Source organism: Prosopis cineraria, unplaced genomic scaffold, assembly GCF_029017545.1.
Source record: "Prosopis cineraria cultivar Desert tree isolate PC_DT_omini unplaced genomic scaffold, ASM2901754v1 PC2, whole genome shotgun sequence".
NCBI lineage: Eukaryota > Viridiplantae > Streptophyta > Magnoliopsida > Fabales > Fabaceae > Prosopis > Prosopis cineraria.
The window spans coordinates 3,056,004-3,082,712 of NW_026555333.1; the positions used below are offsets into that span (position 1 = coordinate 3,056,004).

A 26,709-nucleotide genomic window follows, 5' to 3' on the forward strand; every position below is an offset into this window, starting at 1 on the left:
GGACGACGCCATTAAAGGCCCTGTATTGATGTTCATCACACTCCCACGCATTCACTGTGCCTTGCACGTGGGAACAACATAATTTTGATTCATCATCATTGAATTGATTACCCATTTCTCTGTTAGACTGTGCCCATTCCATTCGAGTGATATTTGAAATCTCAAAGGAAGACATTCTCGCACGGAGACAACTATAAGACAAGTCCTGTATCCTTCATTGTTTCCCGTGAAGGGTACCAAGTATCGGGTGATGTGGAGTGCGCATCCAAAGGCCAAGAAATACCCAAAATGCTTTATGTTATTTTGAAGTATAAAGCTTAAAGCCAAGGCAATTTCAACAACTATTTTACAGCCTGTACTGTCTACAACAATGGGAGAAAAGAATTACAAAGTACCCAAAGCATATAAAAGCTTCTTCTTTTTTGTTTCCTTTCTTTCTCTTTTTTTGCGAACTAAAGCGCACTTTTGAGAGAGCGAGAAAGCTATTTTGACTCTACCATATTGTGAACAATATCTTTATAGCTTCACAGTCACACTTAATCGGGGCTACCCCACAAATGAAGGTATAGTGGAGAAGAAAAGGGCTTTTTTAGGCAGTGCTTCTTTTTCTTTATTCCATGGTCCATCTCTTTGTTAGCGAAGTCCTCATCCAACCCTTTCTCACCTTCTTCGCACCCTCCACGCTACTTTTTGTGGGTCTCTTCCATCTCATGAGATGGAAGATGTGGCCTATCTTCTTTCGCCACCTAAGCTTGTCACGTGACTTCCCATGCTCTATCACACTCTTTGTGGTCTCTGGAGGCACCTTGTTTTTAGACTCGGTAGTGGTGGTGCTGGTACTGTTCTTTTCCCAAGAGGCCATCCCATTCTTTTCGAATTTGATTGATATAAACGACTCTGCAAAAGCTAATTTTTGAGTGTCCTTGTGCGTACCAAGAAGAAAAAGAGAGACAAATGAAATATGACAGAAAGGAGAGAAGCCAAAGAAGTGAAGTTAACAGAGGAGCCTTGGATGGGTCTGCTTTTTGGTTTAGACTTTAAATCAAGCAGTATAGTTGCACCTAACCACACTGTTCATGTTAGGTAAACAGATACAGAAGATGATAGAAAAGTGTATCCATTTGATATTTTAAGTACAATGATTTGAACTTGAACAGGGGAATACACACACTTTTGTTCAAGTCTGGCGATGGATAGAATAAAAATGGGCAAAAACAGAAACTCAGTTGATCGGGAAAATTTGACAGTAGAACATATAAATAGGATAAATATTATTGAACAATTGCATTAACTAAATACGATATTTCCGCATCCTAACTCCCCACAATATTCATGATCTTACCATACAATCAGTTGAGTACCATGCATCTGAATCTCACATGCCACGCCGAACAGACAAGAATGAATGAAACGAAAACCTTCATTTCCTGTCTGTCTTACCAGTCCTATCTTAGCAACTAAGCATTTTGACCTTAATGTTGTCATCACCGCAACAATCTAATCTTGCGCATGAAGACAAACACGCACATGTGCACTATGTTAATTCTCCCCTGTTAATGATGGAAGCGATTTCAGAAATACCAAGCCCACTCCCATCCCTCCATGAATATGAACATTTTTTCTCAGAAGAAATTGGTGATAAATATAAAGATTTGTGTAAGATAAAGTATTACCTTCTGGACTAGGAGATGAGTCATCATACTGATAAGTCTGAGATTTCCAGTGCTGCGAATCTGGACGGCTGAACAGAGAACCGAAAGCAAAGATCTTGTGAATAGAAGAAGTCTGTGGCTTTCTGTGTGCGGAAGCTCGAAGCTTGCTTGTGGAAGAAGAGGGATTAAGGTCCTGTTTGGCAGCCAATACGAGAAGCCTCTCATTTAAGCACAAGGGACAAACCCCAACAACTAACTGTCTGGGGTGGAAATGGCAGCTTGATTTTTCATCTGTGTGTCCATTTTTGTTCATGATATGGTTTGTAGAAGAAGAGAACAGGGTGAAGAGCAGCAAGAAGAGGGATAAAAGGAAAACCCAAAGCTGGAATGGGGGCTAAAAAAAAGGTGGAACGTATTCTTGAAAATATATATGGTGGGAAACCAGATGTAAGATCATGAGCAGGGCCCACCATATATGACAGTCTGAACAAAATGTAAAATGGTTATGTCGGAGGAGATAACATTTGGGTCTGAATTTTCAGATATTCTAAGAATAAAGTCTTTCACGTGTTGAGTCAAGCACGCGTTTAAAATTGTTGGATAAAATTCAGCTTAGACAGAGTCCAAGAATACTCTTGTTGTTATAATTAAAAATACAAAAAAAAAAATATTTGCAGTGTTGGGATTCTTAAATAAAAAAGTTGGTCTTGTAAGTTGTAACTGACTGATTTTATTTTAAGAGTTTTTTCCGTTCAACTTTTACCTTTTTGGTTCTTTAGTCATAATGACATATTTCCCTCTGCAATTAGATGTGATCTTACGCTATGATTCGGAGTTTGAAAATTAAATTTAAATTACTAAATTGAGCTGTGAATATTGAAAGTTGATTTGGATTGGACTTGCTTATAAGTTGTACATGTATATCAGTATTTTTTTTTAATGCTAGATGTGCACATTATCATTGGAGTTCATGTAGGAATTCTGAGTATTTAAATACAGTGAGTAAATATAAAAAAATTTATTCATAAAAAAATAAATAAAAAAATGTTGAAATACGACTAGTTTGTTTATGTGACAAAATGTATATATAGTCGTGAATGTTAGGAGCAAGGATAATAGTCAATTAAGTTAGTGATGGGGTTGACAAAAAGAAGCGGTCTTAAAAAATGAATGAAGGATGGAGGAGAATACCCACGTGGCTGCGCATGGGGCCAATTGCAATAAATCCCGCGCGTTTAGTTCTTGGCCCAAAAAAATAAAAACACTGTGGGATGATATAAGAGTTAGAGAGCCTTTCATTTTCCAAATCAAAGAAAAACGAGTTTGAGTGGCAGATTAGATCAGTTGATAATAGCTTGAAAAAATAATTTTGATAATTTAAATTTAGTATAAGTAGTTCAATTTTTTTAAAAAAATTGATACTTTTTTGTGAGAAAACACAATACAACATAAAAAATGGTAATCTGGACAAAAAAAGTTTTAAAAGTAATTCAAATTGAAAATAAAGCAGCAAAATTAAATTTGGACATTTCATAAATTCTCAAATTTGGTCCGAGTGACAAGTGGATAAGGTCAACATTTGCGACTACCCCGTGATTCTGTTAAAGGCAACACAGATAAGAAGGCAGCTTAAACTTGGAAAACGGGAGTCCGCTCTTCACACTAGCATGTACGGGTGCAAGTAGTATTATCACTCTTGTGTTTTTCCATTAAGATATACAACCTACAAAGCATCCGGAGAGACAAAATGAAATGTAGACTATGCATATTTGTTGTTAACGCAATAACACGGTAAAGTCAGTGACGCTATTGTTTCACCAGAATGAGAAGCATGTACAACAATACGCAATTCTTTGAGTAGGGAATTATCTTTTTCGTATTATCTCTCTCTCTCTCTCTTGTCAAACGTGTTAACGTGCTAGGACACGAGGATTATTCAAAATACACGGACACACTTCCTCTGCCATCACAACACCTTTTTTTTCCCCCTGAATTGAGAGATAGAGATAAGGGGAAAAAAAGGAGAAGGAAGGATGAAAGAAAAGGTGGTAAAAGGTGATGGGAACAGAGGAACAAAGTGATCACATGGGGGATGGGGATGAAGAAGGTAAGGTGGGAATGCTTCAAAGTTGGTTGGTTGGCTTTCAAGTGAAGCTCCCAATCCCATCATCCACCGAAGTTAGATACAGATGCCATCGCCATGTGGGCCTCCTTCTCTCACGTTTCTGACTCATTGATTGCATTTTTCTAAACATTGACAATCTCTTTCCCTCTTCTTTCCTTTTCTTCCACTGGACACCGCCTGTTCCCTTACGATATCTAGTCCTTTCTACTTACTCCCACTCCTAACTGGACGTGCCATAATTGCCCTCCGCCCATAACACTGTTTCGGTTTCTCCCTCTCCCTCTCCCTCTCCCTCTCTTTTCAACAAAAAATTTCCTCAGCTGATTTTGGTAATTTGCAAGTACACAAACTATAATAAGCAACTTGTCAGACTCGTTTAATTTTAACTTTAAAATTTTGCGAACGTATGAATTAAATTGTAAACTTATTCCCCACCCCCCCCCCCAAAAAAAAAAGCGGAAACTTGATGATTCTTTAGGACTAAAACTAAACGAGTTTAACATTTTTAGTACCAAATTGTCAGCTTAGTTCACTCCAGTTAACTTGAGATGGAATCTGATAAGCCTATACGCATGATGGAAGGTATCTAAACAAGAAGGGATACAAAACCATCTTCCCTACTCCTATCATTGTATCACCAGCTTATGAAGGGGGCAAAGACGGGAAAAAAGACATAAAACCACAAAAGATCTGTTCATTGGAATGAAGAGTATAACTTCACCAGCTTATGAAGAGTATAACCTCGACAGTTCTTCCGCGAAGACTTTTCTGATGGCTTCTCTTTTGATCTTAAGAGCTGCAGTCACTAGGCCAGATTCAGGAGTCCAAGGGTCAGAAAGCAGCTTAACTTTTCCAGGAATCTCAAATTTCTCCAAGCGAGCTTTCTTTGCTTCCTGCAAATTTGTTTCGTGTTCATCATTAACGACAACAAGAAAGGGTTTTTATGCACCGTTTTTTATAAGCAAGCCACTTGTTTCTAAGGAGTCATGGAAGCCCCAGATTTCAATTTCCTAGTGCAAAGTAAATCAGTTGGATCATTCTCATGAGATCGTGAGAATACAACTACATTCGAGACTACAATTTAACTAGAAAAGTAACTCTCCGTTCTATTTCATGAATTTTGAATTCAATATGCTATGTTCCAAAGAGCAGAACAATTCTGGAAATACAAATGTTTGCCTAAGAATTTGCCTGTCAACTTGGACTTAAAAAAATATATCTTCCAAAAAATAAAAATGTCAATCCCCAAATATCATGACTGTCAATAGTTAGAGGAGTTTGACAAAAATGTATACCTTTACTAGGGAAGCTTGTACTTCCTGAACAGTTTCTTCTTTCCTGCACAATTCTGAGAAGTCAGAATAAGCAATGCCTTGCCTTGAAGCCCATTCTTCCACTGCAGACTGAGAAGCCACAACAAGTGCCACACAGTAACTATGAAAAGGATCAGCATGCAACATAATATTGTCTACATAGGGGCTGACACTAAGAGCTGCCTCAACCTGTAATTATAAAAAGAAAGAAACAAATCAGTCACGAGGGAAATACGTGGAAATAGTGCACTTCCCCAGTCAGTAGCCGTACCTTTCCCAGGGACACATATTCACCATGCTGGAGTTTAACTATGTCCTTTTTACGATCAATAATCTCAAGGCAACCGTCTGGATGGATTCTCCCTATGTCGCCAGTGTAGAACCATCTCATTCCTCTTTCATCAATCTTTACAACAAGAATAAAAGATACAAAAGTAAACACACCTTACAAGAAATAAACAAGGGAGCAAATCCCAGCTTCCAACTTTACAAAGCAGAATGATTCCAGCAATGGTGGAAAACTAAAGAAAAGTGACAATTCATCTTTTCTCATCCCCAAGCAAAAGGAAAAAAGAAAATGACATCATACCTTGTAAGATTCTCTTGTCATTTCTTCATTTTTAAAGTATCCAAGAGTGACATTTGGACCACCAATCACAATTTCACCACGGGGCATTGGTGAATCATCAGTCAAATATCCACCTTCTGGCCAATTGATTAACTGAATAAAGAGAATTTGATGTTAACATGTAATAATATTTCGAAATGCAGTACAAAAAGTAAACTGGCATTACAGGATATAATAGCCTAAAAGTGCAACTTAATTCACCCCCTCCCCGGGGCAAAAAAAAGAAAAGAAAAGAAAAAATACTAAACCCTCTGATATGTGATGGCTAGCTATTTTTATTCATTCTATTGGGTATGACTTAATTCAGTTGAGATTCATGCAATCTAAAAAGGAAGTCAGTTGACGCCCCTATTGGCCCTCCAAGTGTTGCAATTGCTTTTATAAAATATAGGACAACACTGTCAAACATGCAAACAGCAATGAGATTTGACAAATATCAGATGGGCAATCGTAAGAAAACATAGACAGTTGTCCAAAAACATATCACAACCCTAGTTAACAACGAAGTCCTTTAAACAAAGAAAATGAAAGATGCACAAGAGAATTGCCACATTGACAACTGATAAGACAAATGATAAATCTGGAACAAATTTACCATGAAGATGAATATCAACCAACAGTATTCTCCCTGAAAATGATGTGAAACAACACATAGAAGACCAAATTGAATGGTTGCTTTGCATTTACATCCAATCCCAATGCTCAGTACCCCTTTTCAAATATAATTAGTTAATTACCTTGATAAATGAGCAAGGAAGAGGTGGTCCCACACGACCCACTGATGTATCATCAAAATCAGAGAATGTCCCACCAGCACAAGTTTCTGTGAGACCATATCCTTGACCAATTGGAGCACTGGAGAAATGCAATCCAATAAAAGATTGACAGAGGTATCAATAAAGGGAAGAGTAAAGCCAAAAAAGAAAAAAAGACAAAAAAAGAAAAAAAAATCACAAGATTGAATCCAGTTCTCTTTCCTTTGGCCAGCCATATTAACCATGACAGATATAGTACAAAAATTTATATAAAGAAATGAGATCCAAGGGAGATTTTGAATTAATTGTTGATATCAGCTCTAGCTAAATTGTGGCATATTATTTACAGGTGAGAACCCAGCGGGTTTGCACTTGAACTTTTTGTAGCATCATGTCTTATCTCGGCTTCAGGTGATACTGCAGTATCTCAACTGTACAAGATGAGCATGCAAGGCATCTGTCCCTGTATGCAAATGCACTACAGGAAATTTTAATTATTGATATTGATTTGGAAACTAAACTAACAATTTATATTGATAAAACATCATCATCAAGAGTTGGACAGTACAATCAGTTTGGAATTCTAAAGTCATCCTTAATTCTTAACTAGAATAAACACTGAGATATGCTGAATTGTTATTAAGCAGCCATTTCAATTCCAGATTGAAGATTTGTCAAAGTTACACAATACATACCCAAGACAAATATTGATGAATCTTTGGGTATCACTAGAAAGGGGAGCCCCACCAGACAGTATAAAACGAATTTGACTGCCCAGGATTGCCCTGACTTTTTTGAACACTAAAGCATCCCAAAGAGCCTTTTCCAAACCCCAAGCTCCAAACCAGCTACCATTAATTGCATGCAACCTGCGTGAGTAGGCTAAATCAAACAATTTCTTGGATAATCCGCCAGTTGCATTTACCTGCATTGTGAAGCTTTAGCCTTGGTTACTCAACGAGATATAAAAGGAAGGTTTCAGGAATACGCAAGCCCAGTAACACATACACAGTACAGCTGATGCGTTATGTGCAAGCATGCATTCAAATGCCAAATTTCATAGTACCTTCTTAAGCACTCCATCACGAACGCGATCAAGAATTGCTGGCACAGCTGCCATTAAAGTTGGCATCAATACAGTAGCATCCCCCTTTGTTCCCCTTTTTATCTTGCTTGATGTATCAGTTAGAGTCAAAGGAGATCCATATCCTATGGCACTTCCAACAGCTGCAATTAAATTCTAAAACAAGCAGTAAATTTTGTTACAAAATGCTGAGAAAAAGGAGCTTTTGAAAAACGAAAACAGAATGCCTCAAAATGGAGATATTTATTCAATCCCCTCAATAGTATAGATAATTGCGGTTCATACCTCAGCAGCTAATTCAAGAATATGAGCCATTGGTAAGTATGCTAGGTAAATATCCTTGTTCCCAAGGTCTGGAACAATTGTCATGACAGCAGAGACTGTTGCCAAGACATTACCATGTGTCATCATCACTCCCTATAACAAATAAAAAAAAGAATAAGATCAAAGAAAACGATAATAGTAGTAGTACAATGAACTCAGCACATTTCAGTTCTCAATAGAAATATTTCTTCTAATATACATTTTATTGTCGACAGAAACACAGTAGACCAGGTGACCTTATCTAGAATATTATTTAGGATTACCAATATAGTGAAAGAGGAGGAAAGAAAATATAGGAAGAAACACGTATTACAAAATTACTCCAAACCTTGGGCAATCCTGTACTTCCACTTGTGTACATTATAACTGCAACATCTGCCGGAAGAGGTAAATCAGCATCAACTGGATTTTCTCTACCTTGTCTCTCAACATTGGCAAAGGAAGAGATCGTCCAACCATGCTCAACGGATGAGGTGTCAGAGGGGATATCACTATCCATGCATATCACACGTTTAACTGTGCCAAGTTGTCCATTTATGTGTACCAATTTCCTCAATTCTTTTTGCCCACAAATTACAGTCGTCACCTCTGTCTGGCAAAGATTTCTAATTTCATCATGTAAACACAGGAACTAAAATAATTGTAAACGTATATCGTCCAATATTCCATATCAGACTTGGACCATAAAAGAATTCTAAAAAGTAAAAAGCCGTAGTGAGAACAAGCTAAAAGCTAAATTGGCAACTACACAAAACAGAATATTGACGGGCAACTAAAATTTAAATTGCACAAATTTTACATTAAACAGTTGGGTGATCATTGGATTTACGAACAAGTGGGAGATATAGGAAAGTTACGTAAAAGCTCCCCTTTACTTTTTTTCTCTGTTTTTATATTATAAAAATAATATATTCATTTCATAACTAGTTAGAAAAGAATAGAAGTCAGTATGTCACCAGAAGTGCCAAGAAAGTGATGCACACGAACTAATATCGATATGGCAAAGATCTATGCCTAAGTACTGAAAACGCATATAAGGTTTGATAATCTTTGATAGAATAGCGGACGGAGTATAGGGTGGGCACACTACCCTTCAAGGAAAATAAGAATTGATAATTGATAAAAGTGAAAATTTAAGAGAGATAGAGAGTCGACCTCATTTAACGAGTGACATAAAGCTTCATCTCCCAGCGATGCATATATTGTCACAACAGTAACATTGCGCCTAAAGCAACCCTGATAGAACAAAAGTAGAAAACATTAACTATGTTTTAGAAAAAAGGAGATCAGCAATAGATAAAAATCTAGGAAAGCATGGACATAGATCCGGAACACAGAAATGGGGAAAAAAATCTGCAGCGTTGTCATGTAGCGTCAAATATGACAATCCTCTGTTGAAAAAAATATACCATACTGATAACACGTCTACTGGGTAGCAATTTCCAGACAACTCAATCAAAATGTATCTCGTTGGAAGTAAAACTGAAGACAGAAGGGGAAGAGGGGTGGACATTAGCGAGTGGTTAAGACAATCACCTGCAATGCAATAAACCATTCTTCCCTTGTGTCAGCAAAGATTGCCGCTCGTTCTTCCTTTACATGCCCCATCTTTGCTAGACCAGAGGCAAAGTTACACACAGCCTCGAATGTTTTCCCATATGTCAACCATTCATAGTCTCCCAATGACAGCTTCTCAAAAGACCTTCCATCTTCAGTTATTTCAACCTCCCTCAAGATCAATTTTCGGGTCCCAAGCAAAAATCTATCTCGATGCCGCTCGCAAGCGAGCTCAAAAAGTTCTGCAAGAGTTGTTACACCTTCCCATGCTGTACTGACCGGAGAACGAAACCGATGATTACGAATTGCAAACCCAGGTTCACCACCAACATCAGCGAGGACACCACGTCTTTTCACATTCTTGGAATTCCGGAATAGTATAGTAACTAGTAAAGGAACAAGGACGCCAACAATGTAGGCACTCATTTCCAGGAAGGAACGACCACTCTGTAATATACCAACTCAATCCCTGAAATTGAAAATCATGTCAACTTAAATTAAGACTTTCTTCCCCAATTATAGGTAATTGGGCAACGGAGACAACGGAAGCCAGAACTTGAGCTAATTTCATGATAAATTAAAAGAAACAATGAAGAAGTAAGAAATATATTAAGGTTATAAGGCAAAAGAGCTGGCGGTTCGAACGAAAAGAAAAGGCCATCATAAGCAAGCAGATTAGACATGCAGTTAGTCTTGCGAAACCAGTGAGAATACCGAAGTGGCATGATCTAAAGAAAAGAAGAAAGAGAAAAGATAGATGCAAGAATTCAAGACAGGAATCCAAAGGGACCTTCAGTTTTTCTGATAAAAAGCAAAGACGAGGCAGGTCAAAAAGAGCAGCAAGCAGTAGGGGAAGTGCGAATGAAAGGTCTGCAGAGAAAAGAAGGAGAGGGAGATCAGGGGGTTATATATTTGCGGGGGGCGGAGAGATCGAGGGAGGAGGAAGTTGGAGTTTCAGAAGAAACAAGTTCCCCGCCCCGCGAGTGACTTGTGAAGAAACGAACCTTTTTGCCAGCTACCCAGGAACAATGGCACCCGAATAACCAAAGTTGGGGAAGAAAGAAAAGGATTGAAATGGATTGAAGTTTCTGGGGGCCACACACACGTGGCGGGCGCGAAAGAGATTAGGGTTACACTGTTATCAGTGGTGACTGCGCTGCGGGCCTTGAAATCTGGGTTACGTAGAAGTATGGATGAGGTGCATGAGGCCCGTGTTGCATGTTGATTGTAACGTCATTGATTCTAGAGCTGATAATACGAATGGGTCAGAATATTTTAATAAGCTCAAGCTCTTAAAAATCGAATCTTAAAATTTAAATTTTTATTTTAAATTTTATTTTTTAAACTCAATCCTTATATAAAAGATTTAAGGTCAAAGTCGAAAACCCTTTTTAAAAAAATAAAAAACTTAAAATAAAATTAAATATTATAAATTAATTAAATAATTTTAAAATTAAAGTTTTTATACTTTTTTAAAAATTAAACAACACATATTTAAAAGTCTCGTAATAAAATTTAATCTTGATTAAAAAATAATTTATTTTTTATAAATACACAAACATAATAATTATAAAAAAATAAAAAAATATTAAAAATTTTATACTATACACTAATATTTATTAAATTATATTAAATTAATTTTAAAATAAATTAAATTTAATAATAATATAATACATATAGGATCAGGTGAGCAAGTTATTAGTTTCAAACACGTGTTTCACTAAAGAAAATAATAATAATATTAATATAATAGGGTTTAAAGAGCCACCCGAACTCGAACCTTTTTTTACAGAGCTTTTCAGAGCCAAGCTTTTAAGTTCGATTACTTTAAAAAAATTATTTTAAAGTCTGAATTTTTATTTAAATATGGTCACCAAATCTGACTTTTATTTTCGACTCTAATTAACTCCCATTATCTTATTCCTACTTTGACGAAGAAAAAAACAGTAAATAATTAAACAATATAGGACCACAGCATAGACAGAGATCATCGCACCACACTAGGGTCCAAGGCACGGGGGAGAGGAGGAGATGAGATCCGCACCACATAATGATGAGCAGCCACTCCCCCCCCCCCCCCCCCCCGCCACAAAAAAAAACAAAAAAGACAAAAAAATCCTCCCAACGGCAATAACTTTGCAATCGCATCACCAAACACACAGATGGGGCCCCTGCAGGCTGGAATGCTCTGTCTTGTCTCGCGTCTCTACACACAAGAATGGAGTCGCCAGATGCCACTGTCAGAGTTCACGAGTTCCTTTCTAATTTTATACAAGCATTCAAGCCAAATTTATTCCTAAAAATTTCCTGGCATCACAGTCAATGACACCGAACACGTTCTTCTTCGAATTCTAAAGAATGGATTGGAGACATTCAAGTCCTTCTTTACCACGGGCTCAACTCTTCACCACACCAGTGCCACGCAAACTCTCCATACGGCTACCATTTCCTCAAAATCATTTCTTTCTTCTCAAATTGCCATAGAAAAGACAATGGTCACAGCTAAACTATGAACGACAGTCTTTGTAAATTAGACGTCGAAAACCCATACCTCCAGCTTTGTTTCTACAAATAAATAGAAAATGGGCCAATGACAGCTAGCAATATATTTTGCCAGTGATTTTTTTATTTTTGATTTCTTATTTTTTATTGCAATAGGTGCCTCAATGGCCTGGGCCATGTAAGAAAGATAACGCTGCAAGTTAATTTAAATTGAAGAGAAAAATATTTTACAAGGCTGTGAAAATCATTGCAGTCAAACTGTCTATAGCTTAGTTTGGCGCAGTTCTTCCATTGAAGTTATCTTGTGGTTGCCCACGGCCTGGAGGCGCTGCCCCAGATAACATTTCCATCACAGTTCTCAAAGTCCCCGTCATTTCCTCGGGCATTTGGTTCAAGTTCAAATTAATATTGCTCCCGATTCTTATTTCAGGTTCATTACTTGAATTGGTATTGCTATCTTCTCCTTGCTGTTCCTCGGGATGCTGTCCTTGATACGCACTGGCAGTGTTTGCGGCTATGTTCATAAACATGCTTGCAAGATCATTAGCATTAAATGGCATCGAGTTAAACAGTGGAGGAGCCGCATTACTTCTTGACCCTCGTGTCGACTGGTTCTGAGACTCCTGAGATGATCTTGAATTCTGCGAGGCAAAAAAGTTAGCTCAACGGCTATAATCTTTTATAAAGGAAAAAAGGGCAGGAACTAGGATGCCAAATGTCTCCATCTCATTGGTAACCTCAGTCCACCACTAAGAAAAAGGATTTCACTCACTTGAGTTTTTGGCTTTATCAATTTTCATAAAAACACCTAATGTATCTTTTCTTTGATCACATTTTACTAATTGCAAACATGAGAATCTTAAATACCAAGCTAACTTATATATGGCATACAACATACTAAGAGGTGTACTAAAGTGTTTCAGTGAAAGTAGACGAGGCTGAAGAAATGTTCTTCATCCATAAAAAGATTACAGCCTCTTAAACTCCAGTTTAGTATTTGTTGACCCGTCATCATTTAGGGGGGGGGGGGGGGAACAAAGATATGCAAATGAAACAGGTCATCACCCATCAGACATGCTAGCAAATTTAGAAGTTATTTCATTCCTACCCAACATGTGTATGTAATCAATGCAAAATGCAATAATTTCAATCAAGTCGCGCATTAATACAGTCGACCAAGAATGGAAAACGGGATTCATAAATAATTCGATATCTAGGAGAAAATAACATAGCCATGATTTGACTTCAAGAGATACCATCTACAAGAAGAATCACCACTGATCATGTATTTGATCTGATGAAGTAGTTGGCAGCTGTTTTACAATTAATAATTAATAAATAATAATTCAATTTATTTTTTTTTTTTAAAGCTTCTGGAAAAATCAAGAATGGACCATTAAACAATTAGAAATGCTGCAACACATTCCTGAACTACACATAGAAAAGAATGCAAAGTTAAAACTTGAAAATCGTTAATGAGGCACTAAAAATTGAAATATGGATATTGGATAATACCTGACTGTGATCTGCACGATGTTGCTCTTCTATCAATTTGTGCTCAGCAACCTGCAGTTAACTACCATCGTTATGAATAACAAGACAAGAAAGAAGACAATAAATAAGAATGTTTCAGCAAAAAAAAAAAAAAATAGAGAAGAAATTAACTAACACACCTGTATATTTTCTTTAATCGACTCATTACTTGGATCCAATAGCAAGGCTAACATAAAAAATTAAATCCAGTATATTAAATTTTTAGCAGAAACACTAGATTTACCAATTTAACCAGCATGGGGCCAGAATTCATGAAGCTGTAATAATGAATAAAAGTCATAGATTGAGATACATCTTACTCTTATATTATTATTAGTTTGGTTTACGTCAGGAGGGTTTAAATTGTTAGACTTCTATCCACACTCCATCCACCCTTGCCAACAGTGGCTTACTCTAATTCTAATTAAATCAATTCTTCCAAATTTAATTTAATGATGGGCGTGTTCCTAAGAAGGTAGCAACTTAAATGGCCAAATAACTTATATCAATTGAGGATGAAACGATTACCTTCTAGATTTGATTTGCAATTAGCATTGCTTAAGTATCTCAATCAATGTTCATAGAAATGATGAATTTGTATACTCCCTCCATATCACAATATAAGTCACAGTTAACTTATTTACGTTTTACGAACGATATTAGTTGAAACCTTAAATTCTTAAAAATGTCCCCATCCTTCCATTTATACCCTCATTAAATATCCTATATAAGAGCTTTGATAATAGTAACTAAAATTTCAATGCATGCTATTTTTCAAAAAGAGTAATAAATGAAATAGAGGTATAGTTGAAAAAATAAATATAAAATTTATTCAATGCCCTACATTTTGGACCAGGTAAGGTTTCTAGAAGATATCTTATATTGTAGTCTAAAGGGAGTATATTGCAAACAGTCAAATATAAGGGGCTCTATCAATATCACAGATTATGCAACCTTAACTGCAGGGATTACAGGCTAATCATAGGCATTACTTTTTATTTTGTCTCCTAATTCTTGTGCCCTTCATCTCTCTCTTTATTTTTATATATATATATATATATATATATTTATCCCTGTACAGTATACATACTAAAAATATTGTTTTGGGTGCTGCAAGTCCAAAATGTTATATTTGTAACAGTAGATATCAATAAATTTCCTGAAATCAATAGCATTGAAAAAACTTCATTCTCAAGGTAAAGCCAATGTTCTTTTGAGTCCAAAATAAATACATGGTATGGCTGACAAGGGAAAAGTATAGAGAGAGAGAGAGAGAGACAAAATATCATACCAACCTTTCCTAAACCCTTTATCAATGGCATCTCTGTAATTTCCTTGAGCATAATATGCTAAACCCAGTCGACTATACGCTTTGCTATAGTTTGGGTCAATCTCGGTAGATTTAAGACAGTCTTGGATTGCTTCTGTATATTTGTGGATCTGAGTGTAAGCAGCTGCCCTAGCACATCACAATAACAAACAACACATTACATATTCAGCGCATTGTGAGACAAGCCCTCAAGGCTTTCTAAACCAAACGACTATCACATGAACAAATTATCTTCCAACACAGCTAAAGAATGATAGCTTTCTTATTTGGATAAAAAATCATGTAGACAGAGAAAGTACAAATAGAGCAAGGGATAAGGTATCTTACTCCACAAAGGCAAAGAAAATAAATAGGAAAGAAAAAGTCATTAATACAGCATAGACCTCAAATCCCTAATGCTATGTTTGGATACACATGAATTTGGATTTGGATTTGAGCCAAATCCATTGTTTGGATAATTAAAAATGTATGGATTATAAATTGACCCAAATTCAAGTCCTCCCTTAATTTCTTTGTAATTTGAAATCTTGTTCAAACTCCTATTATTATCCCAACTCAAGCTCTTTTGTACTTTGACCCAAATGCATGAAAGCTTAATTGACTTGCCAATGGTAATTGGACCAAGCCGCCAAAGTTCATAGAAACAAGCTGCCATCATTGACATGGACAAGACCAGACCGATGGTGACGATAGAGACTGGACAATCAACTTCCATTGGGATCGAACCGATAGCGATGGCAGGGACCAGACGGCCAACTTACACTAGGACCAAATCGACTGCGACGACAGGGACCAGACCACCAATTGCCCTGGGACCAGACCGACAGCGATCAGACGGCCAACTACCACCAGCACCAAACCAACGGGGGCCGAACGACAGTCTACCACCGGCATCGGACATGCAAGGACGGCGAGGACCAGATGGCTGACTACCACCAGCACCGGACCAACAATGATGACCGAAACCGGACCGACAACGATGACGGGAACCAAACGGCCAACTTCCACCAGGATCGAACTGACAGTGATGTCATGGACCGAAAGTCCCACTTGCACTGGGTGAGGATCGAACGGCCACCTTCCGTCGCCATCGTATTCAGTTTGGTCGCCATCTCCGTCGGTCCGATTCGATGTCGATGGAAGTCAACCATCCGATCCTCATCATAGCCGTCAATCTGGTGTTGGTGGAAGTTGGTCGTCCGATCCTCACCGTCCCCCTCGGTTCGGTCCCTGTCATCCCCATCAATTTGGTCCTGATGAAAGTCGGCCGTCCAATCCCCGTCATCCCCCTCTACCAATCTCGGTGGAAGTCGGTCATTCAATTCCCATCATCCCCCTCGACTAGTCCCAGTGGAAGTCATTCGTCTAGTCCTCGTAGTTCCCCTCGGTTTAATCCCCATCACCCTCATTGGTCCGGTTCTGATGGAAGTCGGCCATCCAATCCCCGTCGTCACTGTTGGTCTGGTCCCAATGGAAGTCGACCGTCCAGCCCCCATCATTGCCATCGGCCTGGTCCCGATGGAAGTCAAAGGTCTTGTCCCGGTGGAAGTTGGTGCCACAATACCAATGGGCTTTGTTTGTCTGGTCCCGTTAGAAGTTGACCATTCAAATTGTCGTGTTTGACCAATCTTCCAAGTTTCTTTTAAATTCAAATATAGAATTTAAAATTTAAAAGTTTACTTTAAATCCAAACAAAGAATTTTAATATTGTAATTTGAAATGTTTTACATCATCCAACCAAAGAATTTAAAATCTATGAATTTCAAATGTGAGATTTCAAATATAAAATTTTAAATCCAAATTCCCAACTTAAATCTACCCATCCAAACACAACCTAAGTGTATTTGTGAAAGGTTCCCTTGTAGAGAGAATGATCAAACATAAGAAAGTAAGAAAAGGCTATAAGGATTATGCTTGTCCTAAATAATAGGATTGGGAAATGCTGAAACTATGAGGGTGCTGGATTAGGAAACAATGTAATTATGTTGGAAGCAGACTGATAAAGAAAAGAAAGCAATACCAGCAACAAAGGAAACAAGCATAACAAACTTCCTAGGACTAGAGTGAGAAACATATCCCATATAACCAGCATTCCAATCAGTTTTGTGCATCCCACATATGCTTTATGCCTGTATATATCTGCTGCTATAAAAAAGTAAGTTGATTGGCAGACAACAAAGGCATAAAGAAGCATCAGTCCTATCATAACAAACTTTGAACATAAAAACTTAGCTAAGCTGTACTGGTTATAGGTTAAACCCTCGTCAGGATAACTTACTTTGTCGGGATAAATAGGTAATTTTGTTAGGATAACCCAAGTTATTGGTTGAAACTTGGCTAAGCACACTTAGGATAACACGCAAATAATATATACACAACATGTTGTATCTTTTCACTATTAGACGTATATACATTGGGTGCTGTAATCTGCTATCACTGCTTTAACATCGGTCTTAATGGGAGGATGTCTAAATTGGTTCAGTTTTCACAATCCCCTTGATATGCATTCTCAACAATAAGAGCAGCTTCTACAAAATGTGGATGTATAACAGTAACAGGAAACATTTAATACACGTTCAAGCAAGATAGCAAGCTCATTTCTTTTAATATTTAGAAGAAATAGGAATTGACCTCAATACAACATAAATGAGATTCTTTGGATAATCTAATGTTCATTGAAAACTAAACATGATGGAAAGACAAAGTGGAGACGCTAAAGAATTTTTCAGGTAGCATCCATGTCAAAATTCACATTCATGCATTTCACATCTACAAAGGCAAAAGGTTCTATAGTTGAGAATTCAGTATAAGCCTCTTTACCTGTTGCAGTAGTAAACAGCATTCTCTCCACAAAGTGCAATTGCACAATTATACAAATCAATTGCATCAAGGTATTGCTTGGATTGCATTGCCTTATTACCTAAAATAAAAACAAAAAATTAAACACTAAATCAGCCTGCAAAGATTAACCACCCTTTAAAATACTTTAGATGTTCAAATTTACATTGATTAGATCATTCCAATCAACATCCAATATACAGGCATTTTTTGCCTATAAGACAGATTGCAAACAGATATTGGAAATGTGTTGCAACTTTTTTAATTTTAGAAAGAAATTATCCTGCATGTCAATGGCAGGGAAAAGTTATAGATACATATTTCACTTTGTGTTTGCACGCACGCGTGCGCACTATGCATGTACACAAATGAGAGAGAGAGAGAGAGAGAGAGAGAAATAGTAAATTGATAGAGCCGGAAAATATATCAAGACATATGAGAGGAAATTGAGGGGGAGACAAAGGACAGAGAGGAAAGACCTAGCAGTTTAAGGTTACTGTACTAAGGGTCCTGATAATAGGGAGAAGTCATGATGTTTGTAGAGTGGCTATAGACTCAGCATAGTAGCTAGAGTTACTTTTGGGTTGCTTTAATATTGTACTTTGTTTTGGAAAGGACTCATCAAGAATGTTTTAGAGAAGAGATACAAGTGAGGAGAGTCCTGGTCTCTCGAAAAAACCAGCGAGGGGCTGTTTCAGCATTTGTTCTTGTAATCCTGGTACTGATTAGGGAATAGGGTTTTGGCCAGAATCAGTGAAAGTCCTTTTGTAACATTGATTCGGTTATCCAGTCACTAATAGCAAAACCTCAGCATTTCCCTCATTTATTGCGTGTTTTATAGTTTTATGTTGTTGTGCATTTAAGTTTAGAGTTGGGTTCTATCATTTTGGTATCAGAGCAGCACAATCCTAGGGTACTGGGATTATTTAAAAATGGCAGAACAAGTGGAATATGCCAACCCGGATGTACAAGAATTAAAAGAAACAGTTGGGGTATTGTCCAGAGACATAAACAGTCTCCGAGAGATGATTCAAAGGGTGGAGGCACAAATGCAGAAAAATACAGCGGAATCTCACGTGCAGGAAGAGGGTATTTCAGGGGGGAATGGTAGAGACGAAAAGGATGTTGGGAGATTCAGAAAGCTGGAACTACCTGTCTTTACCGGCGAAGACCCACTTGGTTGGTTTTTCCGCATTGAAAGGTATTTTCATATTAACTCAGTAAATGAGGAGGAGAAGCTGGACGCTGCAGTGGTTTGTCTCGAAGGAAAAGCCTTGAACTGGTACCAGTGGTTGGAGACGAGGACTCCTTTGTGCAGCTGGTCTGATTTTAAAAGAGAATTACTGCGTCGTTTCCACTCTACTCAACGAGGAGGTGAATATGAGTTGTTGTTTGCGGCCAAACAGCGGGGCTCTGTGTTAGAATATGTTGAAGAGTTTGAGAGATTGTCAGCACCTTTAGGAGAAGCTTCCGAAGAATGTTTAATAGGTGCTTTTCGTTCTGGGTTGAAAGCTGAAATCAGGGCAGAGCTGAAGCTATCGACTACTCTGACCTTACGTGAAGTAATGGAAGCAGCGCTCTGTGTCGATGAAAGGAATCAATTGCTGGAGGAAGAAAAAGGCCTGAGGGTTTCACGGACCCAACGATTTCAGAATGGGCCCAGACCTATTCTGGCCCAATCTTTCATCCCTCGTGTGTCACAAGCACCAGAGATGGTGAGAGGTTTTTCTGCGGCATTCTCCACAACAGACCCAAAGCCCATTGACTCGAAAAAGACAGAATGGCGAAGGAACGAAACTAAAGTTTATGATGCGAAAACAGGGAGCACTTCGACTGGGATGAGTTCGGCACGAAGAGGAGGAAACTCTCGAAGACTTTCGGACGCTGAGATTGCTCGTAGAAGGGAATTGGGACTCTGTTTCAAATGCGCTGAGAAGTTTGGTCCAAATCATGTTTGCAAAAATAAGCACTTACAAGTAATGCTGCTGGAACCGGACGCTGAGGACACCACTGAAGGACTCGAGGATGCTGTTGAGAGTGAAAAGGAGTGTGCCGAGGCTGACACAGAAGCAACGCACATGGAGTTATCATTAAACTCCATTTCTGGGTTTGGGAATAATCACACGATGAAGGTAAAAGGGCAACTCGAGGGAGCAAATATTGTAATATTAATTGATAGTGGTGCAACCCACAACTTCATAGCAGAGAATCTGGTGAGCAGATTCGGAGTGGTGACTGACGAGATTTCCGAGTATACTATCACTGTGGGAGATGGATATACACTTCGAAGGAAACAAAGATGCAAGGATGTTAAGCTAAAAGTACAAGGACTTGATGTAATACAGACCTTCTACCCATTTCCTCTTAAGGGTGTTGATGCAGTTCTGGGGGTTGAATGGTTACGGTCATTGGGAGACGTGAAGGTTAATTGGGGAAGATTAACCATGAAGATTGGAAAAGGAGGTAATAAGGTGTGTTTACAAGGGGACCCATCACTATCCAGAACTCAAGCTTCTCTGAAGTCATTAATGCGATCCTTGAGAAAACAGGGGGAAGGATTTCTTATTGAATATAGCAGTTCTGAACAAACTCAAGAAGAAAGTTTAACTTGGCCACCTGAAGTGCAAAACCTGCTGGACAAATTTCCCACAGTTTGCCAAGTTTCTGGGGAGTTGCCACCAGCTCGTGCCCAAGACCATGCTATAGTGATCAAGCCAGGGGAGCAACCTCCAAATTTACGACCTTATAGATACCCACACTTGCAAAAGAATGAGATTGAAGGCATGATAAAAGATATGCTCAAGGCTGGAATTATTCAGCATAGTAACAGTCCTTATTCCAGCCCTGTGTTATTGGTTAGAAAGAAAGATGGAAGCTGGAGGTTTTGTGTTGATTACAGAGCATTGAATAAAATTACAATCCCTGACAAGTTCCCTATTCTAGCTATTGATGAATTGTTGGATGAATTGAAAGGATCCACTGTGTTTTCAAAGCTGGATTTGAAGTCGGGGTATCATCAAATTCGAGTCAAAGCTGGAGATGAACATAAAACAGCTTTTCGAACCCATGAGGGACACTATGAGTTTAAAGTCATGCCTTTTGGGCTTACCAACGCCCCCTCCACCTTTCAATCACTGATGAATGAGGTATTTCGTGAACATTTACGCAAATTTGTACTTGTTTTTTTTGACGACATTCTTGTGTACAGCAGTGATCTATCTACTCATTTGGGACACTTAGAAACAGTGTTAAATATCTTAAAAAAAAATCAGTTGGTGGTCAACTTGAAGAAATGCAGTTTCGTCCAGCCCAGGATTGAGTATCTTGGCCACATTATCTCCGAAGAAGGAGTCCAAGCTGATCCCTTGAAGGTAGAAAGTATGGTGAAATGGCCACAACCCAAGAGTGTGAAGTCACTAAGGGGTTTCTTAGGGCTGACCGGTTATTATCGAAGATTCGTTAGAAACTATGGAAAAATAGCTAGCCCGCTCACTGATTTGCTCAAGAAAGATGCCTTCAAATGGACATCGGAAGCAACTACCGCTTTTGAAAAACTCAAGACAGCCATGACTACCTTACCAGTGCTTGCAATGCCTGATTTCTCAATCCCATTTGACCTGGAAACAGATGCGTCTGGGACAGGGGTTGGTGCTGTATTGATGCAAAGAGGCAGACCCCTTGCTTATTATAGCCAAAAACTCTCAAGTAAAGCTCAACAATGCTCTGTTTATGAGAGAGAACTGATGGCAATTGTCATGGCAGTCAAGAAATGGAGGCACTATTTATGGGGGCAGAAATTCAACATCCGAACAGATCAGAAAGCCTTGAAGTACTTGCTGGAGCAGCGAGTGTTGGAAGAGAATCAACAGAAATGGGTGTCTAAACTTATGGGATTCAAATTTGAAATCACTTACAAACCAGGAAAGGAAAATAGAGCTGCTGATGCTCTCTCTAGACAGGAAGAATCCCTAGAAATGATGGGGTTTTCTATGTGGCAATGTAATGACATGGAAGAATGGGATAAGGAAGTGCAAGCTGACCCCAAATTGAGCAAGATTATGCAACAACTCATCACTAATCCAGAAGAAGCAGAAGGGTACAGCCTGATTAAAGGGTGTTTACACTACAAAGGAAAATTAGTGCTGTCAAAAAATTCTGTACGGGTACCAATACTACTAAAGGAATACCATGACTCACCGATGGGAGGACATTCAGGGTATTTGCGTACTTATAAACGGCTGACCAATGTTGTTTATTGGGAAGGGATGAAGAAAGACACCCAACAATATGTTGCAAGGTGTGATATTTGTCAGAAGAATAAATACCAAGCTCTCACTCCTGCTGGACTCTTGCAACCATTGCCCATTCCACAAAGAATATGGGAAGATATTAGTATGGATTTTATCACCGGGCTACCAAAATCCAAGAGGTATGATACTATACTTGTGGTGGTGGATAGGTTTACCAAGTATGCTCATTTCCTACCATTATCTCACCCTTTTTCTGCTAAAGTTGTTGCTGAAGTGTTTGTGAGTGAGATTGTGAAACTACATGGTTTTCCTAAAACCATAGTTTCTGATAGAGACAGGGTGTTCATAAGCCAATTTTGGCAAGAATTATTTAAGCAGGCTGGTACCCAACTTTGCCTTAGTTCAGCCTATCATCCTGAGTCAGACGGCCAAACAGAGGTGCTAAATAGAGGATTGGAGACTTATTTAAGGTGTTTTGTGAATGAGAAGCCAAGTCAATGGATTCATTGGTTATCATGGGCAGAATATTGTTACAATACCTCTCATCACAGTGCAGCGGGAATGACTCCTTTTAAAGCACTCTATGGTAGGGACCCTCCAACATTCCTCAAACTCCACGATGAATCCTCCGCAATAGAGGAAGTTAATGAGCAGATTCAGATGCGAAATCAGGTTGTTGCAACCTTAAAAGATAATCTCACAGTGGCACAGAACAAGATGAAGCAGCAAGCAAACAAGCACCGCCGAGACCTACAGTTGGAGCTTAATGATATGGTTTATGTTAAAATTAGACCCTATCGATTGAAAAGTTTAGCTCGTAGAGTCAATGAGAAATTGAGTCCTCGTTTCTATGGACCTTTCAAGGTTATTGGGAAGGTGGGACAAGTTGCATACCGGCTGGAACTTCCTCCAACAGCTAGAATCCACCCTGTTTTCCATGTTTCTCAGCTTAAAAAATCTGTGCAATCTGCTGCTGTTAATCCCACTATTCCACCAGTACTTTCTGATGAGTTCGAACTCCAAGTGCAGCCTCAAGAAGTCCGCAAAGTCAGAACTCTTATGAATGGACAGCGAGAGATACTTGTGAAGTGGAAGGATTTACCCGAATTCGAGAACTCTTGGGAATTGGTTGACACCATTACAATGCAATTTCCAGATTTTCCCCTTGAGGACAAGGTGAAGCTTTTAGGGGCGAGTAATGATAGAGCCGGAAAATATATCAAGACATATGAGAGGAAATTGAGGGGGAGACAAAGGACAGAGAGGAAAGACCCAGCAGTTTAAGGTTACTGTACTAAGGGTCCTGATAATAGGGAGAAGTCATGATGTTTATAGAGTGGCTATAGACTCAGCATAGTAGCTAGAGTTACTTTTGGGTTGCTTTAATATTGTACTTTGTTTTGGAAAGGACTCATCAAGAATGTTTTAGAGAAGAGATACAAGTGAGGAGAGTCCTGGTCTCTCGAAAAAACCAGCGAGGGGCTGTTTCAGCATTTGTTCTTGTAATCCTGGTACTGATTAGGGAATAGGGTTTTGGCCAGAATCAGTGAAAGTCCTTTTGTAACATTGATTCGGTTATCCAGTCATTAATAGCAAAACCTCAGCATTTCCCTCATTTATTGCGTGTTTTATAGTTTTATGTTGTTGTGCATTTAAGTTTAGAGTTGGGTTCTATCATAAATCTTCAATCCCTTCATGCAAAAGCATAAGGTCAAGTCCAGCTTCCCTAGGTTAAACTCTCTGATCATACCTTGTGATTTCAGCAATTCAGCCAAGTTCTTTAGACTAAACTCCTGACACTCAGAACTTTCCATCTCCTACACAGCAACAAAAATTCTCTAATCAGAATCAAAGAGACCAGCAGAAAAACTTAAAAGCAGCCATATAATAAAAGATAACAAGTAGTAGTAAAATATTTCATCAACTAAACTTAGATACCAGCAGACTCAAGTATTATTAGAAGGAATAAAAGCATATCTCAGTGCAAAACAGCCAACTGAAGAACTAAGTTCCCACATAATTTGACTGTGCAGACATCAAATACAAGCCCAAGGCAAACAACCAGTTAGCTTCTTCTCATTGTTGTACAGATTACATATACCATATTTAGAACCCAAGGATTAACCCAATGTTCAAGTTGGTGGAATACTTATCCACTATCTACAAGCAGTTATTAGCTAGGTGAAATGTGTTTTGATGTTCATGTTGATTACTTAGAACTCCTCAAATTTTGAAAAACAGTTTTCCTTCTGTGTGGTTTATAATCATGCACGCTGACTTCTCAATTTTAAATCATTGATAATAATGGTACAACTTGATCACACAATTAAAGTACAGTATTTAGAAAGAAGTAAACAATTTATTATCACCACTATTATTGCTATTACAAAAACAGAAAGATAATACATGCACGAACACGCACAAAGAAAAGTGGTGCATAAAAACTAATTAACAAGAATACTTGTTTGACATCAGCGCTTTGGCTTTTAGATCTTCCAAATCATTCCCTTAAGTTTTTACATCAAGAGAAACATATGGACATCCATTGAATAGCAAATCATACCATTACAGCATCATTGAATATACGAGATGCTTTCTCCAATTGCACTGGGTCATCAGTACCATCAGGATTTGTCCTAAAGAAGTGGACTTTCTCCAGAGCATTAAAGAATTGCCCACACAGTTCATCTTTGGAAACTCCTGTCAAATATGAAGAAAATATCTATGTAACTTTATACCTTTAAAGCATACAGCCAGCAGTTCAATTCAATATCAAGAATGATAAACCCAAATCTCCATTTGGGTGAGATCTAAAATGTAGCGTAACTGAACAGTTTATTTAAGACTATCAGCAGCGACTGAAACCCTCCAGTTATAAAAATTTAGAAACCACTGTGGTGATTATACAGGAAATCTGGACCAGTGACATCGGACAACAGCAGAAACCACAACAAAAATCATGGAATAGCATGAACATAATCTGAACACTTATGATTTAATGCCTTTTTTTTTCAATTTCCCATTCTTCCCTGGAATAGTTATTTCTCTGAGTTTAAAATTAAGTGAAAGAATCCTCCTCTATGGACTTTAAGCCAATGATCTACAATCATCCCCGTTACCTCAAGCAGTTTAGAAACATTGTGACCAGTTTCAACCCATAGCAGCCTAAACAATTAGAAGTAAAAAACGCAGGGATCTAATGGCAGACACAAAGTAACTGTTTCTAATAGAGATAGAGCTAAAATAATAAAGTATGGTACCTTCTTAAGTCAGAACCAGAGAGCTTGTCTAAGTTATAATAGGTAATGGTAGAAGTGTGTGCATTAGAAAGAATTAATTTACACTGCAAGAAATTTTGTCTTATTGAGACCAGCACTCATTTGAAAAGAAACTCTAATTAAATGGATGAGCATACTAAATAATATATAATATAAAGGATAAGATAAACCTACCAAATGTGCGAGACCAGCGAGTCCAATCTCCATCCTAATAAATTACACATTGTTTAACAGAATCAGAACCAAATGCCAAAGTTTCATTGACACGCACTATGATGTCTTGCATAGGAAAGTTAAAGGTGCAGTTACAAGACCCCAAAAAAAAATATATACATTGAGATGACATGCAGTTGTTTACGAATTCACAAAATCTTATGGCAAAAAACAACAATTTAAATTACTTAACCAGGGTTTGCAGGTTACCAATCAATTTAGTTCTTTAATATTAAAAAAAAAAAAACCATATAAAGCTAAAAATTATAGGCACGATAAGAGTATAAGTAGAATGGAATGCTAGAAGATATATTTCATAAACTAAAGTCCCTGTCAATAGAAAGAAAAGCTCACTGATACTGATATGGTTAGTGATTATAATCATAATCATAATAACAACAATGACAACACCAGCAACAGCAATAGCAATAATAGTATCGGTGCAAAATAACCGGAGATTTCCGTGCCTCGGAATGTTTTTGTGTATGATCAGCATTGTGGGCACTGAATGACCCCGAAGCATCCATGTCATCTGGTTGTTTACCATCATCTGACTGACCAGCTTCACATTGCTTGTTTGATTCAAGGGACTTGAATATGTCGATCAAAGAAACAGATTTTGTGTGAACATCTGTCGGGGATGTGTTAAGCTTAAACACCTCTGTCAAACACTCCCTGGCAACCTCAAGCCCTTCTACATCAACGCCAGGGGCCGGTTCAACTGTTCCACATGAAACAAACAATCAAAAAGGTGAACAAGCCACCTAATTTGAAAGCAGATGATTTTTTTCCTCTAACGAAACAAAATGCGTTATCAACTTTTTCACTCGGGTAAACTGTCAGTAAAGCAACGACGCGAAAGCACAAATTTTGAAGGGAAAGGAGAGGGTTGCGAAAGCAAAGAGGGAGATGAATACCTAAGTTAAGGAAGTCCAAGAAAGCACGAACTATGCTACGAGAAAGGGGGGAATCGGTTGTTAGATGCGCCATCTAGAGAGGGGTGAGAAAAGGGCCAAAAATGCTAGATAATTAAATTGATCATATTTTCGAAGCAGAGAGTTCCATCTCTTTCAGATCTTTGAGAAAGTTCGCAGGACGGGGACAGTCATCATCCGCCAACCGGGTTAAATGGGCCGACGCTAACCCGTTTTACACGCCGCGGGTTATACTGCTGTAGTTGCTCTTTTTTCTACTTAGAGAGCACATTAAAATTTACAGGATTGAGGGGCTAAAGTGAAATCATATTTTTGTCTAGTTAATAAAATGCTCCTAATTTATAAATTAATAAAATGCCTTGTTGTTCGAAGAAGTTGTAGTTCAAATGTTA

General features: G+C 38.1%; 2 protein-coding genes and 1 pseudogene across 4 annotated transcripts; all 3 read right to left on the reverse strand.

Annotated features, from left to right (window-relative positions):
* Nucleotides 1-280: 280 nt before the first annotated feature.
* LOC129300820 (uncharacterized) lies at nucleotides 281-2,606 on the reverse strand (annotated as a pseudogene).
* Nucleotides 2,607-4,258: 1,652 nt separating this feature from the next.
* Nucleotides 4,259-10,549, reverse strand: LOC129303349 (long chain acyl-CoA synthetase 9, chloroplastic). 3 transcript variants are annotated; one of them, XM_054942624.1, is made up of 13 exons: nucleotides 10,443-10,460; nucleotides 10,229-10,308; nucleotides 9,418-9,907; nucleotides 9,037-9,117; nucleotides 8,210-8,473; nucleotides 7,843-7,974; nucleotides 7,540-7,713; nucleotides 7,169-7,398; nucleotides 6,456-6,573; nucleotides 5,680-5,811; nucleotides 5,362-5,496; nucleotides 5,073-5,279; nucleotides 4,259-4,670 (listed from the first exon to the last, which is right to left on the reverse strand). In XM_054942624.1, the coding sequence occupies exons 3-13, from the start codon at nucleotides 9,862-9,864 to the stop codon at nucleotides 4,503-4,505; spliced, it is 2,088 nt and encodes a 695-aa protein (XP_054798599.1). In that variant the 5' UTR covers nucleotides 9,865-9,907; nucleotides 10,229-10,308; nucleotides 10,443-10,460; the 3' UTR covers nucleotides 4,259-4,502. The 3 variants fall into 3 exon arrangements, with proteins under 3 accessions (XP_054798599.1, XP_054798600.1, XP_054798598.1); XM_054942625.1 differs by lacking the exon at nucleotides 10,229-10,308 and having other exon boundaries at nucleotides 10,443-10,549; XM_054942623.1 differs by lacking the exon at nucleotides 10,443-10,460 and having other exon boundaries at nucleotides 10,229-10,434.
* Nucleotides 10,550-12,123: 1,574 nt separating this feature from the next.
* Nucleotides 12,124-26,503, reverse strand: LOC129300871 (uncharacterized). Its single transcript, XM_054939474.1, has 10 exons — nucleotides 26,300-26,503; nucleotides 25,850-26,103; nucleotides 25,344-25,377; nucleotides 24,455-24,591; nucleotides 23,642-23,708; nucleotides 17,624-17,723; nucleotides 14,769-14,932; nucleotides 13,614-13,660; nucleotides 13,456-13,506; nucleotides 12,124-12,581 (listed from the first exon to the last, which is right to left on the reverse strand). The coding sequence occupies exons 1-10, from the start codon at nucleotides 26,370-26,372 to the stop codon at nucleotides 12,210-12,212; spliced, it is 1,299 nt and encodes a 432-aa protein (XP_054795449.1). The 5' UTR covers nucleotides 26,373-26,503; the 3' UTR covers nucleotides 12,124-12,209.
* Nucleotides 26,504-26,709: the final 206 nt, after the last annotated feature.

Coding starts and splice junctions, on each gene's coding strand:
- LOC129300871 (XM_054939474.1), bottom strand. CDS start 26,372: ATGGCGCATCTAACAACCGATTCCCCCCTTTCTCGTAGCATAGTTCGT. Junction 13,661..14,768: donor TGATAAAGGGTTTAGGAAAG/GTTGGTATGATA, acceptor TTTTTATGTTAG/CCTTGCTATTGGATCCAAGT. Junction 13,507..13,613: donor CGATTAAAGAAAATATACAG/GTGTGTTAGTTA, acceptor AGTTAACTGCAG/GTTGCTGAGCACAAATTGAT.
- LOC129303349 (XM_054942625.1), bottom strand. CDS start 9,864: ATGAGTGCCTACATTGTTGGCGTCCTTGTTCCTTTACTAGTTACTATA. Junction 9,118..9,417: donor AATGGTTTATTGCATTGCAG/GTGATTGTCTTA, acceptor TTGTTCTATCAG/GGTTGCTTTAGGCGCAATGT. Junction 7,975..8,209: donor GAAGTACAGGATTGCCCAAG/GTTTGGAGTAAT, acceptor TATTTGTTATAG/GGAGTGATGATGACACATGG.